Here is a 25528-nt window from a genome sequence, read left to right as displayed (position 1 = left end):
ATGCACTGCTCTGGTTTCGCCAGAAGCAGCTTAGTTATGCTGGCCACATGACCCAGAAAAACTGTCTGCAAACCAACATTGGCTCCCTCGGCCAGTAAAGCGCGATGAGCGCCGCAACCCGAGAGTCATTCACAGCTGGACGTAACTCTCAGAGGTCCTTTACCTTTACCTTTTTATGTCGCAGGCAAGAGTTCAGTGCATATTCAGACTAGCACAAAGACAAGTTTTCAAATAACCTTCAGATTACTTGAAGGTTTGTTTACCACTCTTAATTTAGAAAATTTAATTTAGAGAGGTGCAACAAACCTAATTCTGCATTGCTCAAACTCTGTGTTCAGTACTGGGAGGCACACTTTTAAGGAGGGCACTGTCAAACTGGAACGTGTCCAGAGGAGAAAGATCAGGAAGGTGAAGGGTCAGGAAACCAAGTCCTCTGAGGAACTTTATGGTTGAAATGGCTGGGAGACATGATAGCAGTCTTCAAATATCTGAATGATATTTCATTCAGGAATTGGGCAGATGTTCTCTGTAGCTCAATAACACCTTTCTCTAAGCTGTCCCATCAGCCCCAACCAGCATAGCCAATAACAGAGAGGCAGGGAGTAGTGGCCCAAAATACTTTGAGGGCACCACATTTGGAAAGGCTGCTCTGGCAGGCAAGGCTATATTGCTATTATAATTGTTTTATTCATGATTTGTTAATTACTGTATTTTTCTGTCTATAAGATGACCCCATGTATAAGACACCCCTATTTTGGGGGACTCAGATTTAAGAAAATGAGGGGAGACATATCCGTGTATAAGACGTCCCCCTAATTTTTTGACATTATTTTTTAGGGGGGAAACCTAGTCATACATGGAAAAATATGGTATTTTGTATTATTTATGCTGAGTTTGTTATTATGTTATTTATTGTTTGTAAGCCACTTTGGGATTCATTTGAATTAAAATCGGCATAGCATGACAACAAATCAATCAGGTATTGCTGGATTACAACACCCATCATTCCTGTCCATTGGCCATGATGTCTGGGGCTAGTGGGAGTTGAGGGCCATAGGTTCCCCATCCCTGCATTGCAGTAAGAACTGGCTGAAAGTGAAACAAACTGTCCTTCACTGGAGGTATTTAAACAGAGGCTATATTATATGGCTATATGTCAGGACATGACTGAAGATCCTGCCTTGAGAATAGTTGGTTGGACTAAATGACCTCTGAGATCCGTTCCACCTCTATGGTTTAAGCAACATGATTGTGTCATTGGATTCATGGGAGTGGAGGCCCTTGGACTGGCATCCTGCCACCTGGTGCTTAAGCTCACACCTAACAAGGCCACCAGGAGCAAAATCCCACTTAATACAACTTACAGTGGTACCTCGCAAGACGAATGCCTCGTAAGACGAAAATCTCGCAAGACGAAAGAGTTTTTCGTTTTTTTGAGTTGCTTCGCAAGACGTATTTCCCTATGGGCTTGCTTCGCAAGACAAAAACGTCTTGCGAGTTTGTTTCCTTTTTCTTAAAACTGTTAATACCCAGGGAATCCGTGCTTCGCAAGTCAAAAAAACTCATAGAACGAAAAAACTCGCAGAACGAATTAATTTCGTCTTGCGAGGCACCACTGTACTTCTGAAAAGATGGGAATAGGATTTCACTGCGTTTCCTGCAGGATCCAACAGATGGTGATATTGCATAAAGAATACTTCTCCATCTATTAATGCTCCTACATGTAATTAAACACCCACTAATTTTGGAATTGTTATAATCATCCACAATAGTTCCTGGTTTGAATGAAACCATCATTCCAATTCATTAGCCAGAATTCAGTAGCCACACTCTCTGAGCCTCAGTCCCCACTTATAGGGAATAATATTGACCAACCTTACAAAGACGTTGTAATGATTACAACTAGATAAATGTGAGGGAAATGTGTATTACATACATACACTTTACAGGATGCGGTATAATCAACATTCTTCAGAATTAAATCAATCAAAATTTCAAAAAATAACAAAGTGCTATACTGTACAATTATAAAATCACCAATCACTATACAACAGAGGGAAAATGACTGCAAAACAATTTAAACTGAGGACAGAAGAGTAAAATCCAGAGAGCTACAACAGCATAAAGCAATAATATAATTTTAAAGGCCTGGGGAAATGAAAAGGGAAGTGCGGAAAATATAGTAAGGTATTATTTATTATTATTCATTGTAAACATTTTTATCCTGCCTTCAGATGAAAATGCTCACAGAGCAGTTGAGTGCACTTCAGAGCTTGCTTCAAGCCGGCACAGTTTGGGCCAGTTGGCAAGGCTCAGGAAACTGGGGGGAAAGGAAGTCTCTTTGCGCGGATCTGCCCGCCTCGGCGTCCGACATCTTGAGCGGGCCGAGCTGTTTACTTTGCCCAACGGAAAGCCCGCGCCAACGTCGCTTCCTCTTCCTGCTTTGCAGGCGCTGCAAGGGAAGCTCGGGAGGGGAGGGCGAGACGCGAAGGGGCCGCCTGTGCCTTCCCCTCCCGTCCTCCGGCCAGCCCACCTAGCTCGGGTCGCGTTGGGAAGTCGCTGGGAGGAGGAGTCCAGCTGGCGGAGCGGGAATGAGGCCTCGCTCCTATCCAGAGAAAGGGGCAGGTCGCTTTGACACGGGTCTTCGGCAGCTGCCCCTATGAATCGGGAGCGGAGGTCGCTGCGGGACTCAAAGCCCACGGGGTAAGTTTGCAGGTCCCGGGTATCGTTGGCGTAGCTGGCAGGCAGAGGCCGCCGAATAAGCTGGCGGGTGGCGAAGCTCTTGAGTGCTTCGTAATTCCCTTTTAATCGGACTTTTACTCGCTGTAGGAAATTGATTTTCCGAAGCAGCCCTCCCACCTCGGGACATTACTTTCCCGTTGCTGTACAGAGGCGCGCACGGCATCTTTTGCTTTGGACCACTTGGATGCACTTCCAGCGCAAATACAATCCATCCTCCGTCCTGCGTAGGCTTATTGCGCTGCGAGTTCCGAACGATTGCAGTGAGGCTTAGCTTCTATGTAAGTGTGGGCAGGGTTTTACTCTGTGAAAGTTTCACGTGCATCTCGATGGACTGGGGCTTCCTTCCAAGTAATATAACCAGTCCTATCTGCCAGGCATAAAATACGTGTGTAAAACCCATACCTAAAGCTATGGTATATACATTCAATCAATCAATCAATCGCTAGCTAGCTAGCAATAGTTCACCTTTCTCTATATTTTTCCTCTTACCAGGGAATAAAATAGGTTGTAGAATGATTCTCCCACTCAGTTTAGTCTGAATTTGTCTTATGTCTGAGAAAGTGTTCTGTCAATGCAGGTTTTACTTTTAGATTTAATGAGAGCCTGCTGTTTTTGCATCAGCCTACATTTATAGTAGCTCTGCAGTGGGTGTCCAAAATTGTAAGTTCTTCTTGGACCAGCAACAATCAGCCCTGTATATTCCTTTCATATTCATTAGGCTGCTATTCTAAGGTTACCACACACCCCTGTTTCCTGGGGACAGTCCCCAGATTTACAAATCAGTCTCCTGACAAAATCCCATCATTCTGACTCATTTCAGAGTGAAGTTTCCCCAGATTCATTGAAAAAATCTGGTAACCTTATGCTATTCACCAGCGTTTAAAAGACCACTTTGAGTACCCTGTGAGTGACCTTGTGGGCATGTCTGTGCAAGCTTTTTATGTTGGTATTGGGTGAATGCAAACCCCTTCCTAATCCCATAGTGCAACCTGGGAATCTCAATAGAAAAGAGAAAGGAGTGATACTAATGGGTGAAACTGTATCAGGAAGGAAGATCTTCTGTTCTCAGGAACTGCTTGCCTGCACCCCAGTTTTGATCTAAATCTGGACTCTAATACAGAATTCTGCAAAACTTATATTTATATTACAAGTTTCTAGCCCTCCTGATTTCTGGCAAAAGTATCTGAAAATAGAGTGATGTGCAACAGGAGTAAATTTTGCAATCAGAGGTGTTTTTAAAAATAAAAAATTATATGATGCTCATAACTTATTCCTCAAAACACCTAATTTTGTACCACACTGCACCTGGCTTAGAATACAGTGGTACCTCCGGTTACAAACTTAATCCGTTCTGGAAGTTTGCAACCCGAAACTGCTTGTAACATGAGGCGCGCTTTCACTAATGGCGCCTTCTGCTGCTGCCGTGCTGCCGGCGCACGACTTCCACTCGCATCCCAGGGCAAAGTTCACAACAAGGGACACCTACTTTTGGGTTAGCGGAGCTTGTAACCCGCAGCGTTCGCAAGGAGGACGGTACGTAACATGAGGTTCCCCTGTACATGTTTCTGTTTTTTATCAAATAAGAATAGTGTTTTAGTTAAAATGAAGAGCTTCTTGGATGAACTTTCTGTATACCAACTTGCAAATTGTTTACTATACTGATGGTTACATGAGAAGGTGAGGTCATTGAATATGAAAGTGTTAAGGTCCTAGTAGTCCCATTAAAATGGCTGAACATGGATTGGCTGTGTACCTACATACATATGGAAGGGCATATGAATCATTCTCCAGATTAACAGGGCTCATGTTGTCTCAAACATTCTCTGTGTTTTTCTGTTTTCTTAATGATGAATAAAATGCACAATGGGTTTTAATGGTATATCAATCTGGAAGATATTTAGTGTGATACCATCAAGCAATTTTTTTTTGCCATGCCACTTCCCTTTCCTCCTATTTTGCACATTTTCCCATGCCTTAGTAATTTTAATTACTTATTTTTTCCAGTTTAGACAATGAAGATAGCCAGACAAACAGGCCCTGCTACTTGGAACCTTGGATTGTGAATCTTCTGCTGGAGTACAAGGATTCTGAAACCAGAGAAGAGGGTCAACTTGGACATGTCCTGAGGGTATATTAATGTGACTTTTTAAGCAGTGATGAATGGGGAACTCTTCATTTATAAAATAAAATAAAATTCCATACTCCCCTTCCTCCAAGGAGCTTAGAACAATGTCTCCATCCTCATTTTTCTCTTTACAACAATGATGTGAGGCGGTGCTTCTCAAGCTATCTTGAAGTGTCCAACCCAACCTGGGCTGTGGTGAAGTTACCACGGACCAGTAGCTAATGGTTCACAGACCTGCCCCAGTCCATGTACCACCACTTTGAGTGGTTCTGCTTTGAGGTTCATTAGGCAGAGTGAGCGAGAGAGAGAGAAAGACTGGCAGAAAGCTTCATAGCAGAGTGGGGATTTGAACCTGTGTGTCCCATGTCCTGGTTCAGCACTCTTACACCACATTAATGTGGACATAATTGATGCTTCTGTTGCTCCTGAGGCAGTGGCTATGTTCTGCCTTCTGAATCCAGAGGAGACCTTTTGCTTGAGCATAAGAGTTGCTTTATATTAGCGCAATCTCATGCATGTTTGCTCAGAAGCAAGTCCCTCTGTGTTTAATGGAGCTTACCCCCAGGTAAATGAGCATAGGGTTGCAGCCTATGTGCCTTATAGCCAGAGCTGCAGTGTTTAAGTTGGTTGATCAGTTAGATCAATTACAATATTTTGATTCACTAAAATGGTGCCCCTGTTTAGTTGGGAAGCAGATTGAAGTCCCCCCCCCCATTTTGTCTTTTAATACAAGTACTTGTAAAAATTGGAAGTCAGCACATACCAGCTTAGAAGAGAGTTTTTCTTGTTAGGAGACTGATCTTTTTAAGATGATTCCTGTTGCAACAGGAGTATTTATCCTCTGAAAAATGGGAAGTCCCCTGCTCCCACAACTATTGCTTTTTTCTCATGTGCAGATCTAAATTGCCATACTGTGGCTTTCAAAACTTTGTGGGTCTCCATATCTTCCTCATCCTGCCCCCGCTCCCCACAAAAATGAATGAAAGACTCTATAGATTGGCTTGGTCCCTATTTTTAATATGTGTGGGAAATACCTGACTTCTTTTCCTGCCTTATCTCCCAATTTATTGCTAGGTTCTAAATGAAACAAAGGCTCTAGATCATGATGAGCAGCTTCCAGCAGCTATTCTGTGCATCGCAGATGGGCATCATTATATCCAAGTGGATGTTACAGCCAAAGCTGTTCAGATGACAAAATGGTAATTTTTACACGTTATGTATGAACTACATTTATATCTCAGCTTTCCGTCAATAGGTTTAAGGTGGTGTACATGGTTCTCCTCACTCTACATTTTATCCTCTGTGAGGTACCTTAGTCTGAGAGACAGTGAGTGGCCCAAAGTTGTGCAGTGAGCTTCCTGGGTGAGAGAGGATTTTAACCCAGGTCTCCCAGGTCCTAATCATCAAATTTGCCGGGGGGGAAATTGGTGTTTGGGTAAGCAGCCTATTATAGGGAACATGATAGAGTACCAATAAATATTGGTGGTTCCAAACTGCTCTCCACCCTTGTTTCTATCTTGCTGAGCTTGTGGCAAGCACTTAAGAAAAATGGAAATGTTTTGAGGGCCTGTCACACAGCCTTTAAAAACAAACAAACTGACTAGTCTAAAATTAAAATAATATTCAAACAAAAAATAAAAAGTATTAAAATAAGCAAGGGAGACTTTGGGAAGATTGATTACAGTGTTTTAATGATATGAATTTTGAAGATAATTATTTTATACTAAGCAGCCCACCACAATGCATAATTCTTAAGAAAAACTAATTAAAATGGTCTCATACTTCTCTTTGTTGTGCTGATGTGGATACATTGCCAGTTCAAATCACTAATCAGTTGTTTTATGGAGGTCAGTGACTTCATCGTCCAGTGTTAAAGCAACATCTCTTTGGTGGCCCAAGTGACTGGATTCTTTCACTAAATTGTGCAAGATTCTTCCTCTCCCCCCCCCCCCGTTGAAGGATTCCAAAAGGCTACTGTGTGAATCAGCACACACTCCACTTTTCCCTTGTCCCATCATAGCTTCCACAAACCAGAGGCTTAAGGCATAAAGCTGTATCCTCTGTCAGTCCTGATCAGTAGCTAATCCTTAGTTTAGCTAGCTTTTAAATTAACAGTGCCATGGGCCCTGCTGCAATAGATTTCTGAGAGGCATAGGTAGTGGTGACTTTCCTTGCTTTGGTTAGAGAACCTTGTTATGGTTCCTTGTGTTTTTCATTTTTATTACTGCTTTGGGGTTTTAAACCATTTTTAGGCTTTTTCTTAGAATTATGTGGTGTATAAATTTTATGAAACATGTACATTTTGAACATGCATGTACAAAAGCTAGCACATTAGCAATCTGCATACCATTCTGTGCCAAGCAATCTAAAATTCTGTGTTACAAAATCTACCAGAATGCCATTTTAAAAATTAACTTTAGACCTTTCATGCATTCTTCACTTTTTAAGACACACAAGAGAGCCTATGACAACCAGTTGTTAATTTCTATTTGCAGAGTAAATTCCATAATATTTTAGGTCCTGCATACATAATTACTCTATTCACTCTGAGACAGTGTAAGTTCTGTTCTTAGAATAATTTTTGCAAACCAATATGTGCACATTTGCATTTGCACACTGTTGGCAAACTTCATTCTGCACTTTCCACATGGGCTTTTGTAGAACTTGAAAGATTTCCCCACCCCGCCCCCTGAGCAATGTAGTGTGAGGAGGGAGCGGCATAGGGGTGAGTGATGAGCAATATGTGTTCCTAGCTAAAGGAAAGTAAGGACTAAATAATCTGGGTCACACAGAGCACACAAGCACACTACTTGCATGATTATATTATTTTACTGTGTTTTGATGTAAACTACCTGCAGCCTTTGAATGATGATGTACAAGTATTTAAAAAAAAATATATTCTCGAAACATATCTTTACTGTTATCTACAGTATTTGTTTTTGGATGTCCCTTTTTTAACAACGGAAGCTGAAAGTTTCAGTATTCTGAGGAAATGAATGGATTATTCCAAATTTTGCTTGGAATTGCAGCCTTTTAGACAATGTGGCAAACTATTGGGCATGGCTATCACGAGAGGCAATACATGTTTCTTTCTTTCTTTTTTTTAGTGCTCTACCCCAGTCTGGATTTTCCAGTATTGTTGGCCAGTTCATCGTCCTGCAGAATTTTAGGGTTTGTTTTAAAGAAGAAGCTAAAGTGGTAAGGCACATGAATAGTTATTATTTAATTTATTATTGTTTATGCCCCACACATCTGGCTGGGTTTCCCCAACCACTCTGGGCAGCTTACAACATATCTAAAAACATAAAAAAACCAATCCATAAAAAACTGCATTGCCACCCTCTCCCAGTTATCTACAGGTTGGTCCTAACCCTGCTTAGCTGAACCTGGGCAGAATCCTCCCTAAAGTCGAGATTGCAATTATACTGAGTTTCTTACAGTGGCAAGAAGTCTAACCATTTAAAACTGAACGTGACTGAATATTTGCACTCAGTGCACAAAGGTCAGGCGTGCAACCAGTGAGCACAGAGACACTGAAGCCTTACGGCTTGTGTGTATTCTCACACCACACTTTTAGCTCACATGCATTCACCCAGATGCCTCTAAAGGACTGTTGGTTTTAGGAAAGTCTGCTGCCTACCATGGGATTATGCCACTGAGGTAATTGGAAGCTGGGCCTGTAGGATACCAAATTATTAGAGAATTTACCGTATTTTTCTGTGTATAAGACTATGCTTTTTTGCTTTTTTAAAAAGGCAAAAATTGGGTGTTGTCTTATATGTGGATAGTGAATGCAGAGGCGGGATGTGCAGCAGCAAGCAGGAGATTGGCAGCGGCGATTTGGCGGGTGATTGGTGGCTGCAGCAAGGCCTGCTGGTGATTGGCTGAAAATATGGTATTTCCCCATATTTCTTCAGTGATGTACATTTCTAGCATCTTTTGCCATCTTTGTTGGAATTAATTCACTTTATTTTCTTTACTGGCGATCAGTAAAATTTGCAGAATTTGGCAGCCAGCTCGCTCACCAGAGCAAGACGGTTTGAGCATATTACACTGATTCTGGCCCAGTTAGTTTCCTTCCTAATTCAAAGTGGTGGTTTTGACCTATAAAGCCTTAAATGGCTCAGGACCACAGTACCTCAAGGACTGCCTCTCCCCATATAAACAAACCTGGATTCTGTGATCCTCATCTTTCTTTGTGTGCCTCCCCGACCAGAGGTCTGGAGGGTGGCAACACAAGAACGGGGCCTTTTCTGCAGTGGCTCCCCATTTGTGGGATGCTCTGCCTAGGGAGGTTTCAGCTGGCACCTTCATTACACCAGGTGAAAACGCTCCTCTTCAACCAGACCTTGGGCTGATTAACATCTTATACTCTCTTTTAAATGTGTTTGTGGGAGCTGGTGGGGGGCATGAGGGATATTGGTTTGTGGGGGGGCAGGGTTTGGTTGTTATTTTTATTATGTATTTTGTGTTTTTATAGTGCATTTGTATGTTGTGTAATGAAATAATAAATAAATAAAATGAAACACCTACCATTAATCAGTTAAAATCTATGTATAGTAATTGGATTGCAGCCTCAGTTTTCTTTACCAAAATTGCCTTTGTTTCCTCTGACCAGACCTATGGTGAAAAAAAATGTCGTTGACATCACCTCAGGCTCAATTATGAGCCTAGAAAGCAGGTGCTTTAGAAAGAAGTAGCCATATTTACTCGAATCTAATACACTATCGAATCTAATGTGCACCTCAATTTTCAAAACCTTGAAACCAAAAAAGTATTTGCTGGCGATTGAAAATGTGCCATCAAATCAAATGTGCATCCTAATTTTGCAAAAAAAAATGTGCACATTACATTCCAGTAAATACGGTACTTAGAATCAGGTGCAGCTGCATTGCCTCACATAAATTGGCGGGAAAAGATGTGAAGGCCTCAGCCAGCCTCCACAGGTTGACTTGTATTTTATCTGTGGTATTAGGGTTCATCTGCTCCTCAGAAGTTCTGCTAGGATAATAGTCAGGGTGGGACTCTTGAGTTGGTTGACTTTTCTCTTGACACAGAAGGCTGTCTGGCACAAACCTTTGTCTGATTTGAGTTTGTCAGCGTTCTGAGTGTCTGCCATCTTTAAGGCAGAAGAAGTATCATTGTGAGGTGACTTCTCCCACCTCCTTTTTTAAAATTGATACAGCATTATAGTCTTGTGAAAGCACACTCTCTTAAGGTGAGTTTGTGAGTAGTTACGTCCTGAAAATGGGGGCGGTTGTGGTGAAGCATGTTTCCAATCTCCCTCTGGCCCTGAAGATGGTGTTTTTTTGTTGTTATTTTCTGTGACTGCAATTTATTTTCAAAGTTTTAAATGCTGAACCTGAAGATGGTGTTGAACATGTCACTATATTTCAGCCTAACCCACCTCATGAGGTTATTGAAAACTTAAATGATACTTGTGTTGCCTTATTTTGGACTGAATACTCATCCAGGCACAACATACCTAATTCTGCCTTTCCTTCACTTTCAGGAGGATTGCCGATTTTACCTGGTACTTGATTGTTTCCGAGTGATGCCCATGAAGCGGAGGGAACGGAGGCAGCAAGACTGGTGAGACTTTCTCTGGGCTTTGTTATGGGCTTGGTGTGTGAATTTGCATGGAAGAAGGTTGGCTAGAAAATGCTTAGATGAGTCTGCTTGAATTTGCATCACATTTTACTTAAGCTTGGTACATTAAACTGGGCAGAATGAATTGGTATGTGTCCTTCCCCAACAGTCTTATTTTGTTAGAGCCTTACTACCTGTGATGTGAATGAGGTGGTTAGCAATCATATTGTGGCTTTTAAAAATTTAAGTTCCAACAAAGAGGTGCATGTATGGTTTTATCTCAGAAACTCCAGGTATGGTGAGGTGTATGGTGTGGGAAGGTTCAAATCTTCTACTCCCAGCCACAATTTAAATGAAAATAGCCTCTGCTGCATACCAATTTATATTTGGGGGAAATGTTTTCATTAGCGTCCTGTGTAGTTAGGCCCTTACCTCTTTTAGTTCAGTGCTGTAGCTTTCTCAAATTGTCAAAGAAGGGGATTTGGAAAGATGACAGGCAGTGTACCCTGGAGGCAGCCATTCATTTTTGAGAGAATTGCTACTTAGTGATGTTTTTGTTACTGGAAATTGAAGCTGCAAATTGGTTGTTTTAAAAAATGATAATAATAATAATAATAATTCTCCAAGTGGCTTTGGTAACTTTTGATGGCCTTGGGATCTACCATATTCAGAAACTAAGAGTATTCTGTAATTTTTCGTATGATCGGTCAGGTTTCGAAATCCATTCTTTAATCCATTTGTTCTTCTGCTCTGAGAAGCTTAAGTGGTAACTTTGGACTATGGTGAAAAGCTGGGAATGCTAAGATGTCATCTTTTTATAGCAACCGGGAGCCCTCAGTACTGGAGAAGATAAAGGAACTGTGGCAGTAAGTACATGGTCCAACAGTTGTTTCTTCATGCTTAATATGTGAGTTAGCTTAAGATAGCAGTGGAAATATTCTATGTGGCTTACCAAAACACGTTTCAGGTTCTGTTTTGCACATATTAGTAAGGTTTTTGTTTTAGAACAGTCAGAGCTCAAAACTTCAGGTTCTCAGTACAGAAAGGGCTATTGTGAAGATAACATGGAATAACCTTCATGGACACTACTCTGAACTCCTTGGAGGAAGGATAGTGCAATGAACAGCAAAATATATTACTGGAATTGATCAATAGTTCTGTATGTACAGACAATAACTTTTCACTAGATGATGATATAGACTCTACTGTATAGGAATCATCCATAGTCCACACAGCAGTTTTTCTTTCTCTTGTTTCAAATGCCAAATTTTGCAGTAGAACATGTTTGTAAGGAAAATTATCAGGAAGCTAATAGTCCCTTAACTGAGATATTTACTTTCTTGTAATCAATCCAGAAGTAGAGAAAGAATGAGCTGTTCAGAAAGAAGGAGGGATTTACTGTACTAGCCATTTCTAAGATGTCATAACAAGTATTTTGGAATAGGGATGTGCTAAAATGTCATCCTTAGAGTGGATCAAACTGGGTCAGATAAAGTCAATTAACAGCAAAATTTGATTCAGACATAAAAAGGAGGTTGTTTGAAGGTTTTGCAAACCCATTGCCATTCTTAACTCTAGGTTCTATTTTGTTTGTGTCTTTCAGGAAAAGCCTTGCTCTCCAGCCCTGGTCCAGCTCAGGTATTGTATAGTGAGCATTGGACGTTTCTAAAGGGAAATCTTAGTGTAACATAATAGAAGGGGCTGGTTGGTATAAGATTAATTAAGTCTCCATATCATACTTGCATCATGCAGTACTGCAAGCCCGCAACCTATGTGGAACTGCACATAAATGACAAAACACATACAGCCAGGAAGACCTGTAAGAAGCCATTAAAAAACCAAGTTTAAAAAACCTCTCCCCCTTGCTTCCGGACCACTTTTCAGATCAACTCCCATCACTCTCAGACCACCCCCACTTGCTCAGTCAACCTTCCCCACACATTCCAGATGGCTTTTGCTCACTTTCAGGTTACTTTTCCCTTGCTCTCCATGCAATTGCTAGACCCTTTCTCACTCTGATTCTCTGAAGGTGCCCATACACTCTCCCAGGTGACTGCAATGGCAGATGGGATTGCCAACTGTTGTTTCTCTACCACGTTTTGATTTAACCCTATTTTTCCTGTGGTTTTCTGATTTATTTGTTTATTTTTTGGTCACCCGCATAAGGTTGTGATAGCATAAGTAAAGTGAGTGTAAGTTTCAGGCTAACTGTAAGTGGTTTTTCTGTCCCTTATTGCCTTAACAGAGAATTGATGGGTGTTTGCATTGCATAGCTCTGTGTCACTATTATTTATTCCTAAGATTTCTTTCTTGCCCTTTACCAAATCCCAGGGCAGGTTACAACAATATAATACACAATTCTAAAACAAATAAAAACATTACAGTTCTAAGAATGGGTAAAACTGTTTTAGCCAGATTAGTATACATTCAACAAAAGAGGTGGATTTCACTAAACAAAATCCCTTAACTGTCAGTGGACAACGGTGCATCTGGGCCACTTACAGCAGAGGACAAACATTTTGTAATCTGCTTTTAGATAGCAAGATTACATCCTGATTTATGTGTTTTGCTGACAGCAGAAATTTTCACCTTGTTATTGCCAGAATATGTTTACCTTGGATCAAATTACAAAAAGACTGATGCAAGCATATTTCTGACTAACTTTTAAAATTGGCCTAGTGTTGTAGGCATCTGTTTCAGTTTCATTTAGCTCTAATACGAAATGTTATGGGACTCTTGTTCCAAAGCTAACACCCTTTTTTACTGTGCACATTTCCTTTTCCTGTAAAGAGCCATCATCTGTTTCTGAAGTACTGCAGGAGATAAAGCAGGATCAACTCAGTACTTTAAAAGAAAATGCCAAGGATTGTCTCAGTTTATTGAACCCCAGCAAGCTGTTGGATTCTGAGCAGTTGGCTGTATATCCTGACACAAAATGGCAGGTGGAACGCAAGCAAGATAAGGTCTGTTCTCCCTGTGACATCTCAACTGAAAATCACAGGCATGGGGTGTGTGGGTGTGATGGTTGAATGGGTAGATAGATGATGGAAGAATAAGGAATAAAAAATACAGATCAAAACTGATAAAACCTTTAACCCTGAAAGTAAAGCAGATGTCAGATTTTTTTATTTCTCAAATCAGTGGATCTGGTAGAATTTCCATACTGGTAGTAAATGGCTGAGATTTGCTCACCAGGGTCCCTTATTTTCTATTTTATTGGACAGTTATGTGATTGGTAAGATTTATTGGCCTGTTAAGCACTGGCTGGGTCTGCGTGGATCTGTTGTGCTATGCAGGGAAGCAGAAGTGGAGTAACAATTCTGATTTCATGTTCACCAGAATGTCTTTGCCATCCCAGCCAACCTGTTGATGATCAGTGCAGAAAATGAAGCATTACTTCACAAGTCCTACCTACCAAGTGAGTGCCAGAGTGCTGGGTGAAAGATTACCTTAGTTAAGGATGGGGCCTTCCTTACGCTGTTGGGCCCATCAGCCCCAGGCAGCATGTTCAATAGCTAGGGGTTGTGAGAACTGTAATTGAGTATTCAGAGTGCAACCCATTCTAAAGTAATTTGGTGGATTACTTTATTACGAAGCAGTTCTGTTTATTTTAGAATATCAAGTGTCCCTAGAACTTCATAACTAAATGCCATCATTTTAATGGCAATCTATAAGGACTGACAAAGCTTAAGTACAGTATGTTTGAGAGACCAAGGTTGAGGTTTTGTGGACAGAGAATTCTGTGACCACAACCAGGAACTACATTTTAATACCCAAGCTACTGTAGAAGGGAGAGTGCAAGGTCTGGCTGTTTTTATTGTCCACCACTGCTGGTTTTTTGTGCAGAATCTCATAGATCTTATAATCTTGCTACCATTAAAATGATCGTTATGAATTAAGGGTGAGGGCTGCTGTGAGCTGAGGTGTTGCATTTGTCAAATAAGAAGAACTAAATCTGCCCCACCCTCCACAGGCCAGGTGGACAGGCTACCAATCCCCTGGCATCTTATGATGTCAGGTGATTCAAAGTTCAAGTTTCACAGTACTAAGATCACATATAAGCCTCTGCCTGCTCCCTTTTAAAGAGAAAGTAAGAGCTTTTGGTGTCTGGTGCCTTTTTCTTCCTTGCTTCATTTTAAAGACTAGTCAAAGTGTTAAGATCGGAGATAAGAGAAATGCTGCCTAGTCTTTCACAGTCTTGTTTCCTTGGTAGGTGAAGACACCTCTTCGTCCAGCCCTTTGGGGAGGGGTAAAGTGTAATGGGGACGGAAAAGTGCTTTTGCTTGCTGCTTCTGCCTCTTGGTTTGGTTGTTGTGATATTATGGTGATTTTCATTCCATATTTTTTACTGATGGTGTTAATTTTTTAATGGCTGGTTCTAATACATGTCTTTTTGGGGGAGTCCGTGCTAAAAATCAGATTGTACTTTATCTTACAGAGCCCTCTCAAGCTATTTTTGAGAGTACTCAAGATGATGCGCAAAGTACTGTATCTTTTTTCAGTGGTGAGTAGCAGTAGTTGTCTCTCTGCCTGCAAGGCCACAAAAGCGATGTATGGCTTTTCTGTTGACACAAGTGCAGCTTTCTACTTAAGGGGATATCACATTATCTAAAAGACACCTTGGTCCACAACTGAGCTCTCAAAGTCTAGAAGACTACAGTGTTACCTCAGGTTAAGTACTTAATTCGTTCCGGAGGTCTGTACTTAACCTGACACTATTTTTAACCTGAAGCACCACTTTAGCTAATGGGGCCTTCCGCTGCTGCTGCGCCGCCGGAGCACGATTTCTGTTCTTATCCTGAAGCAAAGTTCTTAACCTGGAGCACTATTTCTGGGTTAACGGAGTCTGTAACCTGAAGCGTATGTAACCTGAAGCATATGTAACCTGAGGTACCACTGTATTATGAAATCAGTAGTTTTACAGATAGTGGTTGCTTGTCTGTATCCAAAGCTCCTACTGAGCAGCATCTCAATAATAGTCATAGGAAGTTGAATTTCATTTGGTGCCCAACTTTGTAAGCCAAGAGTGGAAACCTCTTTCTGCCTGAGTATCGCATTCCCTAGTGGGCAGTCTTCTGGGTGCCACATGCCAGTGGTTGACAGGGCAATGGGTGTAGGGAGTTATTGTTTGTTACTATGGTATTTTTTGTGTTTTTATACTGTAAACCATCCTGTGATCCTTGGATGAAGGGTGGTATATTATTATTATTATTATTCACCAAACTAATAAATCTGCTGAGACCTTGAAATGCTGCAGCAAGTTCCCTTGACTCAGTTACAAGGAAAGCTGACAAATGTGAAGTTCACTTGCTTATGCTTCTTAATCTATCTAATGAGGTCTGGATAGTGGTGGTTGAGAGCCATGTGCTCTGTAATCTCTTCAAAACCTGACAATATTCATGCTTCATACCCATTTACTGTAGGCTCAGATACATCTGGTGGCTTGCTTTGCTATTAGATTTTGGGATGAAACCTTATAAGGACTAAGGAGCACATTGATAACCACAGATGTGCAGTTCTCCAGTATAGCATGAAATTTTTTAATAGGTGTTATTTGACAGGGGAAAAACATTTGTGACCGTGGATGGCTGAAAGTAGTCTCATATGCAGCCAGGGAGTCTTGAAAGGATGTGGAGATAAGATATCAAATAGCCACCCCCCAAGCTACAATGCTGTGCATGTGGTTCAAAGCTATTCCATAAGCATTAGTAGATGTAACTTCAGAACCTCTGCTCTTATTTTTCCACTAAACTAATTTCTGAAAACCTGCTCTGCAGATGATATATTGAATGATCTTGAACTTACTTTGAGGGCAGACCATGCTCCACCTTAACACAGCTTGGGAGGGGAGAGGGTAATTCTGTCCTACTTTGGTTACACCGGCTGCTTTCTTGGAAGAGAGAATTTCTAGAATTGTTTGAATGTCCAGAGCTCTTTCCCATTACTTTAATCTGACCTCAGGGTTGCCTGCACCTTTAAGAGGCCTATTTGCAGGGAAACAATTGATTGCACTCTTTTTTTTTTGGCAGCTGAATCTGAAAGCCCAGATGGTTCCTCAGAAAACCCTTGGAATGAAATTCCAGGAATGACTCTGTCCACCTCCAGTGGTGAGTATTTATGTTGTTGTCCTACTGCCTGTGAAGAAAGTTGTTCTGTTTCTCTTTGTACCAAGTATTTGCATCAGTGGATATTTCTTTTGGCCTCGATAGTAAAGATGAAGTATAATTGGAATTTTCAGCATGAAAGAAAGTCAGACTGTTTTATTGAAGAAATCAAATACAAATGACACAAGAAGTTAAGTGTTGATGTTTTTAATTGATATTTTGATTTATTTAAAAAAAATGTAATTTAGGCTGCTAAACGTTTCTGTGATTCAGTGTTCTCAAGTTTTCAATAATTAAACTTTTATTTATTTTGCTCCTTTCTTGCTTTCAAAATAATGAGGTTTGGGCACTATCCAGCTAAAGTTAAGTGATGTAAGTCATTTATTTTAGAAATCAATGGAACCTAGATATTCTTAACTTTGGGTGGATTATGATGTCTGAAAATTATATTCTCAATTTTTTTTTGAAGAGATACTTGGAAAATGACATGTATACTTAATTCACAGCGAAGCAAAAACATTACCAGGCATCCTTAGTAGTGCAAGTATGTCCATCTTGAGTTTCTACTAGAAACTGGCAGCCGGAATAATCTGATTTTGTTGCAGCCACACTTGCTGTCTTTAAATATATTAGGTGTTAACTGGTGGTTGGGTTTGCTTGTTTTTTACATTCTGGTTGGAAACAGTGGCTAAATTGGGCCGGTCTCTTCCATGCTCCAACACTTTCTCCTTCCCAGTGCTATTTTTCTAGAAACCCTAGAGGGCTGCTGCCAGTAAGTGTAGACAATAGTGAACTAGAAGTCAGCAAATATGTCCTCTCTTTTCCGCTTCAAAATATGGCAACTCTACCATGAACATATCCCTTGTTCTCTTAGAGTAGCAATGGTGCCCACCTGAGAGGTGCTGGAACTGAGTTCCTGTGAGTTCCCTCTGAAAAAAGCCCTGCCAACACCATAGTTCACTTCACCATCTTTCTGCTTTGTAAGATGAGACACAAAGGGCTTTTTACCCTTCTCCTACAGTGTGAATAGCAATTTGCAGAAGCTTTCCTTTACTATGCACCTCTACCGTTCATGCCATTCGCTTATGGCATTGCTCTTGCAGGGATATGAGCAACAGGGCTGCATTATAAGGAAGTGGGCATTGCCAAAGCATCTGACTCTGTTCATATTGAGGGTGAGAGAGTTAAATTTGTCTGTGTCTTGGGCCAAATCTAAAATAGTGAAGGAGGTTATGTTCCAATCTAAATTCTGTTATTAAAGTGCCTGTGTCGGGCTTAAGTTTTGATTGAGCTGGAAAAGGAAACCACCACATTCTTCTTTGAAGCTGCTGTAAGCATCATTTGAGTGTTTTTTTCTCCAGTGAGACAAACAGCAACTAAGGAGTTGGAAGCTAGATTGAGATAATGGGATAGGCAGGAAAGAGTCAACCCCCCCCCCCGGCCTGTTGTTACTTGAATCAAAATGTGAACTCTTTGTGCTGCTTTAAAGGAAACACACACACAAAGAGAGATATCACTCACTGATCTCTTGCATCACACCCCATTTGGCTCATGCTTTGAATTAGACAAGCCAGTGGGTAAAGTGTTACAGGGAAAAATGGAAAATTGGTTGCTGACCAGATGTGTAAAACCTACCTGTGGGCTAGGGCATGTTGAATTTTTCAACTTTCAAATTCCAAAAATGAGGGGTGCTAAAAAGTTGTAACATGATTTGGGAATTCAAAAAAAATTACTTTGGTTAAATAAATATAATTTTGTTTTGCTTGGTAATTAAAATGTGTGGGAAAGTGCATAGAAATCATTAGAAATGATTGCCAAATATTTGCAGTTATACAGTATATTTAATACATATTTTATATTACCTGACACTTTCAGAAGGTTAAACGTCTTTTTTGTGTTTTCCAATAGTTTATTTGCTTCTTAATCAAATGTAGACTTGGTAAGCTAAATGTCTAATCACAAAAATAGCAGATTTGAATTCCTCACATCCAAAAGCATATTTTTAAGATTCCCCCCAAATGAAGAAATTTGCAAAAATTAAATTTTACCCAATAAGATGACATGCTCTACTGTGGCTCTAAGCTCAAATTATTTATATTATAGTTGTCCTCCTGTCATGGCCTATTTGGAGCCTACATTGTCATCTAGCCAGTCAAAATCTCTTACAAATCAGGTTCACGTCCCTGTTCCTGTCCCCTTGAAATGGCAGAATTACCCACATGCAAATAGCCTTCAGAATATCGTGTAATTCTTGGATATATTTGCAAGTAGCTGTGTATATTTTATGTTGACTTGACTTTCACAGCCATTCTTTTTGAGATCATTTGTACCAGGTTCACAGTAGCCTGCTTGTTTTCTTATATGACTTAAAAGTAGTTGTGTGTTTCCATTTTTGCTTTGGCAGACACATCTGGTATATCACACAGCCTCCCCTGCGCACAGCAGGTGCTCATGGCTAATACTGCCGGGGAAGAAGAGACTCCACACTCCAACAGCTGCACCCCAGATTTACTGGAACCTCGTCTTCATATGTCCCACTGTAGCTCTGGCCAGGATGCGCCAAAAGAGACTGTGTCCCCATCACTACTTCCTTTTCAAAGTAGTACATCTCCCAAGGAATCTGCCAGTCAAAAATCCAGCTCTTTTGCATTGATCACTGCACGTAGTGTCAGCAAAACTGCAAATACTGATGAAACCATTCCCTGTGGCCCATCACTGAGGAATTCACATTCTCACACTAATATGTGCCTTCGCTCTTCTGTCCATTCCCCAATTCAGAGAAATATCTCTCTTGGGTCCTTGTCTGAAAATACAGAGGAAGATCATATGGCCCATTTGCAGAGGGATCAGACTTCGGTGAGAAGATCTGTGGAGAAATTCCTGGACATAAGCAGGACATGTGTGGCAGCTAAAAGGAAACAAATGACTCTAGATGAGGAGCCTACTGAGACTTTCTCTGGTCCCACATGTACCAGTCTGAAAGCCCTAGGGCAGCATACTACCACGGCCTTTCCAGAATCCAGTAATATGGAATTGGTAGCTATGAACATGTCCAAAAAGAGCCGGATAAAGGAGATGCAAGTTCAACAGCATCAGGTATCAGCCCAATTAGATGCACAGAGGGAGTCCTGGGAAAGGGAAGGGAGCCAGGAGCCTCAAAAGTCATCACTAGGCCAGAAGAACAGCTTGGAGTTCAACAGCTGGTAAATCTGATCTGGGTGAACAATGATGGTAAAAACCCTTTGAAACACTGGTTTATAGCCAGGATTCTCATAGTGTGAGTAGGGGCTCCCTGACAACTGTTTGAGAAAGCCTGGTCTCTTCTTTGCCCCCACTCCAAATATTGTATTCATGTTTGATTCTACCAATAGACAGAGTGTAGAGTTTTATATTCACTTGTGCAACGTGAATGACTTTTCCTCACCAGTTGTGTGGCCTCATGGCTTGAAATCCCTGTCTCTTCCCTTCTTCCCTGCAGAGAGTGGTTTGGGAAAGAAGTAGCCTGTAAATCTCAAAAGACAGAGCAAGGTAGCAAACCTGACTTCAAATTCACAAATCTGCTTCTGTTCCTTCCTGCAGGAGTGTGTGAGAGGAGCCCCTTTTCATTTTACGTACATGCCACCAACATCTGAACTCTGCTCCCAAGTGCACTCTACAAGGTTAGTGTATTTCCAAGCTAGTAATACTTGAAGTGATATGGGAGACAGAGGGATTGCTCTGCATAGAGTCCAAAGGAACTGTGCCTACTGCAGGAACAGGAGAGTAATAACTGGGAGAAGGTAAAAGTAATTGTTCAATGACTGCTGCCTTCCATAAGATCTTGTTAATGATATACCGGTATTTTTATTTTGAGGAATATGACACAGCAGGCAAGAATGATCTGCTTATCCACCATCCTATGATCCTATTTTCACATTGTTTCCTGTTTTTGTTTTTGTTTTGCAGGATCTCAAGAGCATTGCTGGCATGGGCATGCTGGGTTTTCAACAGCACACAGAAATGATAGTCTTTGCTGAAGTTCCTTGTTCTTCTCAGGTTGGATTTATCTAGTCACCTTTGCCATATTATAATGATTAGTACCTTGCATATTAAAATAATTTTTTGAAAACAAGTGTTTAGTATTTTAACCTTTAAAGGTTTTAACCTTTAAAGCCCTATATGGCCTAGGATCCTCGTACCTACGGGACCGCTTTTCCTTGTATGTCCCACAGAGGAACTTACGGTCTTCAAATAAAAACATCTTGAAGGTCCCAGGCCACAGAGAGGTTAGGCTGGCCTCAACTAGAGCCAGGGCTTTTTCGGCTGCGGCTCCAATCTGGTGGAACGCTCTGTCACAAGAGACTAGGGCCCTGCAGGACTTGACATCTTTCCGCAGGGCCTGCAAGACAGAGCTGTTCCACCAGGCCTTTGGTCAGGGCGCAGACTGACTCCCTCATTTGGCAGTCTTTACAGAACTTTAGCCTATGGTTGCCATCAATTTGATTTTAATTAATTTTATAATGTTTTTAGAATGTTGCACTATTTTATTGTTATTAGCCGCCCTGAGCCCAGCTTTGGCTGGAGAGGGCGGGATATAAATAAAATTTATTATTATTATTATTAGTATTAGTAGTAGTAGTACATGTAATGGCTCAAAAGAGTGTGTGCCAGCGGTTGTAAAGCAGAGGCTATTCTGCTTTTGTCACAAGGGGATATGTTAGCTGCTTCCACAGGGGATGGCCAAATAACAATACCACAGTACAATCTTGTAGCGCATGCTGTTCCTAGAACCAATGATCAGAAAGTAAGCTGACCATACTAAATTTTTGTTCTCTAAGAGCGTAAGACCCATTTAGTCCAGCATCCTGTTCTCACCATGGTTAACCAGGTGCCTATGGGAAGCACGCAGGGTGGACATTAGTGCAACAGCATTCTCCCCACTTGTGCTCCGCAACTATTCAGAGGCATACCAATTCCAATACTATCACCATTGCTAGTAGCCACCAATAGCCTTATTCTCTATGAAGTAGTCTAAACCCCTTTAATGCCATCCAAGTTGGTGGCCATTACTTCATCTTACAGTAGCAAATTTCATCGTTTTCACTATGCACTGTGTTAGAAATACTTCCTTTTATCTGTCCTGATTCTTTCAACATTCAGTTTCACTGAATGGCCCTGGGTTTTAGTGTTAGAGAGGGAGAAAAACTTTCTCCATGCTTAATTTAGACACCTCTATTATGTCAATCATTGTCCCCCATTCATCTTTGCTTTAAACTAAGAAGCTACATATGTTGTAACCTTTTCTCATGGGGGAGTTGTTCCAGCCCTATTCTTATTTTCCTTGTCCTTTGCTGAACCTTTTCCAATTCTACAATATCCTTTTTGAGATACAGTGAGACTAGGACAGAACACACTATTCAAACTGTGGTCACACCACAGTTTTTAATAAGAGCATTATGACATTGGCAGTGCTGGTTTAATCATTTCCCAAAGGCTCCCTAAAATGGAATTTGCCTTTTTCACAGCTCTCGCACCCTGGGCCAACATCTTCAAGAAGTTATCCACTACGACTCCAGTTTGGATGCCACAAGAGTGAGGTTGGGATTTTAATGCTTTCCACCAGTTTTCCTGGAACAGATAGTAAGCTGACCGGGCTGTAATTTCCTTGATTCTACTTGGATCCTTTCTTTAAAATTGGAGTTAACTTTCCAGTGTTTAGATATAGAGGCTGATCTTAGGGACAAATTAAATATTTTGGTATAAAACAAGCAAATTAAGAACTTGAGTGGATGACATGTGGACCTGTTATTCTTTTCATCTTTAAGTTCTGAGTAAGGGCTGGAATTTTATCTCTTCTCACCACTATTTGCCTCAAACTCCTTCCTGACAAGGTTCATGCACATGGATCTGGCCATTACCTTTCACAAGGAAGACAGATGCACAACATTCATTCAGCTTCTCTGGAATCTCCTTTTTCTCCTGTAGTACACCTTTGATTCCCTTGCCATCAGTAGGTCAAATTGCCTCCCTAGCAGGTTTCCTGCTCCAGTGTATTTCTTATTATTGCTAGTCTTAAGTTTTAAGCAATATGCTCTGCTTTTTGAATTCCTTCTTGCCTGCTTGTATTCTTTCGTTGTTTTAATGAGGATAAAACTTTTCTGAAAGAAGCCTTATTTCCTCCAATAGCTCAGTAGGTTAACTATGTAGGCACATTCCTGTCTTTGGTGGTACTTTTCCTTATAAGCATTACACATTGGAGCTGAGCTTGCTAACTCTAATTATTTATTTATTTATAATAAATAAATAATAAAAAGTAAAGAAACATTATATGGAACCTACTCCATTTAAGTTTTGTATTCATATTTCCTGTTCAGTTTCTTTAAAAAAATGAAATGAGAATAAAGAATATTGATTGCCTAAGTGTCAATGGGATATTAACAAGCTGAAATGTGTGCAGAGGGCTACCAATATGATAAAGGAAACCAAGCCTTATGAGGAACAGTTGAGGGAATTGGGTATTTTTAGCCAAGGTAAAGAGGAGAGGAGGTAGGAATATTTACTGTGAATAATACCTTCTTGTGTCAATGTCAGTTTTGAATTGAATTATAGCATGGGTCTGTAATTATTTTGAACATTTCCCCATTTCATTTAATTACAAAATGTTTTATATAGCTTACATGCTTGATAAAATGAAAACAAATTTAGAAAAAAACAGCTCTCATAGAAAATATGTGCGTGCCTTTTTTCCAAAACTGAGCACAATAACTCAAATACTGTTTGCAAGTTTAAATAAAACAAATCTTTATCTTAAATGTAAAGAAAACCAGCTATTTGTGCTAGAATATATTTTAAATATACATGCAATATTTGCTTGGTAATTGATGATAAATACTGAAGAACAATACATAGAGCTAGATTCCCCCCTACGTTTTAGTGTGTGTCAAAGTCTATAGGAGTCTTGCAGTTTAATTCTTAAACCAGATTGTTCTCAAACTACAGAAACAGGATTCCATGGCTGTAGCTGTGTGTATCTCTTTCAATATTATTTGGGGATGGGGGAGGGCATGAGTTCCCTGAATGACTGAGGCTCGGTGAGAAGCTTATTATTACAGATTTTCTACACCCAAAGCACTTGGATGTAGTTAAACTTAGAAATGATTGTGGAGAATGACGGAATCTTTCAGTGTTTACACACAGCACAGCACAGCTGCGTTTAGTGAGTTTCTCAGCACTGCAAAAACTGTCTTCACCAGCTCTTGTACAAAAAAAGTGCTTTCTGTGTGAAAATTTAACACTTGTTGTGACCTCCATGAGCAGCTGCAGGGTCCTTAAAGCAGGGAATGAGGAGTGCCTCCCCCATGTTGCTGAACTCAAACCTCCCATCAGCTCCAGCCAGCCTGGCCAATAATCAAGGATGGTTGGAGCTTTAGTACCTACAACTTCTCCATCTGTGCTTTAAAGCATATTGGTTATGGTAAGTTGTTCCCTTTAAAATGGCATTGGGGGGGGGGGAACCTGCCTATTTTTCTAAGAGGCGGTGATTAGTCATCTTGCAGTAGCTCTAAACAGAAGCACTGAGTTTTTGCAAGACAACTCTCGCTTATCCTTTTCATGGTACTTAAGCATCTACTCTTTCTCCCACCTTTCTTGTACCAGCAAGACACAGATGGAGTCTGTAAATTGGAGGGAAATAAAGGCAACAGTCCTAATACCACAATAAATGAGACAAGAACAAATTCTGCTGATTTGAGTTATCATCCTCATTTAATTGTGGAACAGAGGAGCTGAAACGTCTTTATTAGTTATAACTTGCTGAAAGCTGCCAAATCACACCATCCCATTATGCCTCATTCATGCCAAACACCTAACTGATGCCAATGGTTATTTGCCTAGAATAGAGTTTTCCCCCCTAGGCAATACGAAGGCTATAGAAAGATATGGCAGAAGTGGAATCCTAGGAACAGAAATGATGCAGGCTAAAAGACGGAGCAAGATTGTCAATGTGAGACAGACCAACCTGGCTTTGTGGCGCTTTTAACCTTTTCTGCAAATCCCAAGCTGTCCAAATATCACACTCCTGAAAAGTACAATGCAAGGCAGGCAAGTTTAGTGTATATAAAATAGCCCCCCACCCAACCCTCCTGCTGGTGGTTCTCAGTTTCTGGCACTACACATTTTTGCATCTGCACCAGCTGCCAGCTGTATAACTGTTGCTGGAAATAGCCGGTTTCCTGCATACTCAGCATTTGGCTTTTCCTATGTGAACCATTAGAACACTGGGCACTTACATGAGAGTATACAAGGGTGAAAGGTGAAAAGGGGACAACCCAAACGTGCAAGAGTTTTGACGTCACTTTATCTCACTGGAAACACCAGCTCTACCAACCAAGGAGCCATGATGGGGTTTGCTTGGCCCTGTGCTGAATCGCTTGCACCTCCTCAGATGGCTGTTCTGCTGCTTCAAGTTACAAGCCTGTCTTCTGTGCTCATTTGTGTGAGCTGCCATCATGCAGAATCACCAGCCACTGACTCAGTGCTCTTGTGTTGGTGACTTGGAGAGTGGCACAGCAGTTCTTTGGTCTAGGGCTGTATTTTGTGCGTTCTCTAGAGTTTGTTCCAGAGCTTGTTGCAACTCTTCTTCCATTTCTGCTTTTGGCTTTGCCTCTGTGGGTTCCTTGTTCCTTCCTTGGCGTGGAGTGCCTGCAAAAAAATCCACAACCATCCTATCAGCATAATATCAGTGGCCTTCTTTACTGCCTGCAATGAGAACCTGGGCTCCTTTGGAAGGAAGAAAGGGAGGGAGGGAGGGATATAAATTAATTCAACCAACCAACCAACCAACCAACCAACAAACATAAGAGTCCAGCTGGATCAGATTAAAGGCTCATCTAGTTTAGTGTTCCTTTTCCCACAGTGGCCAAACTGATGCTTATGGGAAGCCCACAAATGGAACATGAAAGCAGTAATACTCTCTGATGTTCCTCAGGAA

General features: G+C 40.9%; 3 protein-coding genes across 8 annotated transcripts in view; 2 read left to right on the top strand and 1 right to left on the bottom strand.

The window, feature by feature from the left end:
• Positions 1-2177: 2177 nt before the first annotated feature.
• LOC309375046 (uncharacterized protein) lies at positions 2178-13683 on the top strand. The gene is made up of 8 exons (XM_081920433.1): positions 2178-2703; positions 4747-4870; positions 5942-6066; positions 7975-8065; positions 10380-10459; positions 11278-11322; positions 12060-12094; positions 13247-13683. The coding sequence occupies exons 1-8, from the start codon at positions 2660-2662 to the stop codon at positions 13483-13485; spliced, it is 783 nt and encodes a 260-aa protein (XP_081776559.1). The 5' UTR covers positions 2178-2659; the 3' UTR covers positions 13486-13683.
• A 3-nt stretch (positions 13684-13686) lies between these two features.
• LOC309375033 (uncharacterized protein) lies at positions 13687-24275 on the top strand. 4 transcript variants are annotated; one of them, XM_081920410.1, is made up of 7 exons: positions 13687-13874; positions 14895-14960; positions 16486-16563; positions 18965-19656; positions 20140-20219; positions 20506-20595; positions 22065-24275. In XM_081920410.1, exons 1-6 carry the CDS (start codon positions 13826-13828, stop codon positions 20561-20563), a joined length of 1023 nt encoding a protein of 340 aa, XP_081776536.1. In that variant the 5' UTR covers positions 13687-13825; the 3' UTR covers positions 20564-20595; positions 22065-24275. The 4 variants fall into 4 exon arrangements, 3 of the variants coding, with proteins under 3 accessions (XP_081776536.1, XP_081776537.1, XP_081776535.1); XM_081920411.1 differs by lacking the exon at positions 14895-14960; XM_081920409.1 differs by lacking the exon at positions 13687-13874 and having other exon boundaries at positions 13888-14960.
• Positions 24276-25528, bottom strand: part of CARMIL2 (capping protein regulator and myosin 1 linker 2) — a 71433-nt gene continuing 70180 nt past the window's right edge. For all 3 annotated transcript variants that reach the window (XM_081920256.1, XM_081920257.1, XM_081920255.1), the window contains one exon: positions 24276-25239. In XM_081920256.1, coding sequence (XP_081776382.1) covers positions 25070-25239 — 170 coding nt within the window. In that variant the 3' untranslated portion in view covers positions 24276-25069. The remainder of the gene's footprint in view (positions 25240-25528) is intronic.

Source organism: Podarcis melisellensis (assembly GCF_964234715.1).
Source record: "Podarcis melisellensis genome assembly, chromosome: 8".
Taxonomy (NCBI): Eukaryota; Metazoa; Chordata; class Lepidosauria; order Squamata; family Lacertidae; genus Podarcis; species Podarcis melisellensis.
This window is presented reverse-complemented; position numbering and strand designations above follow the sequence as displayed.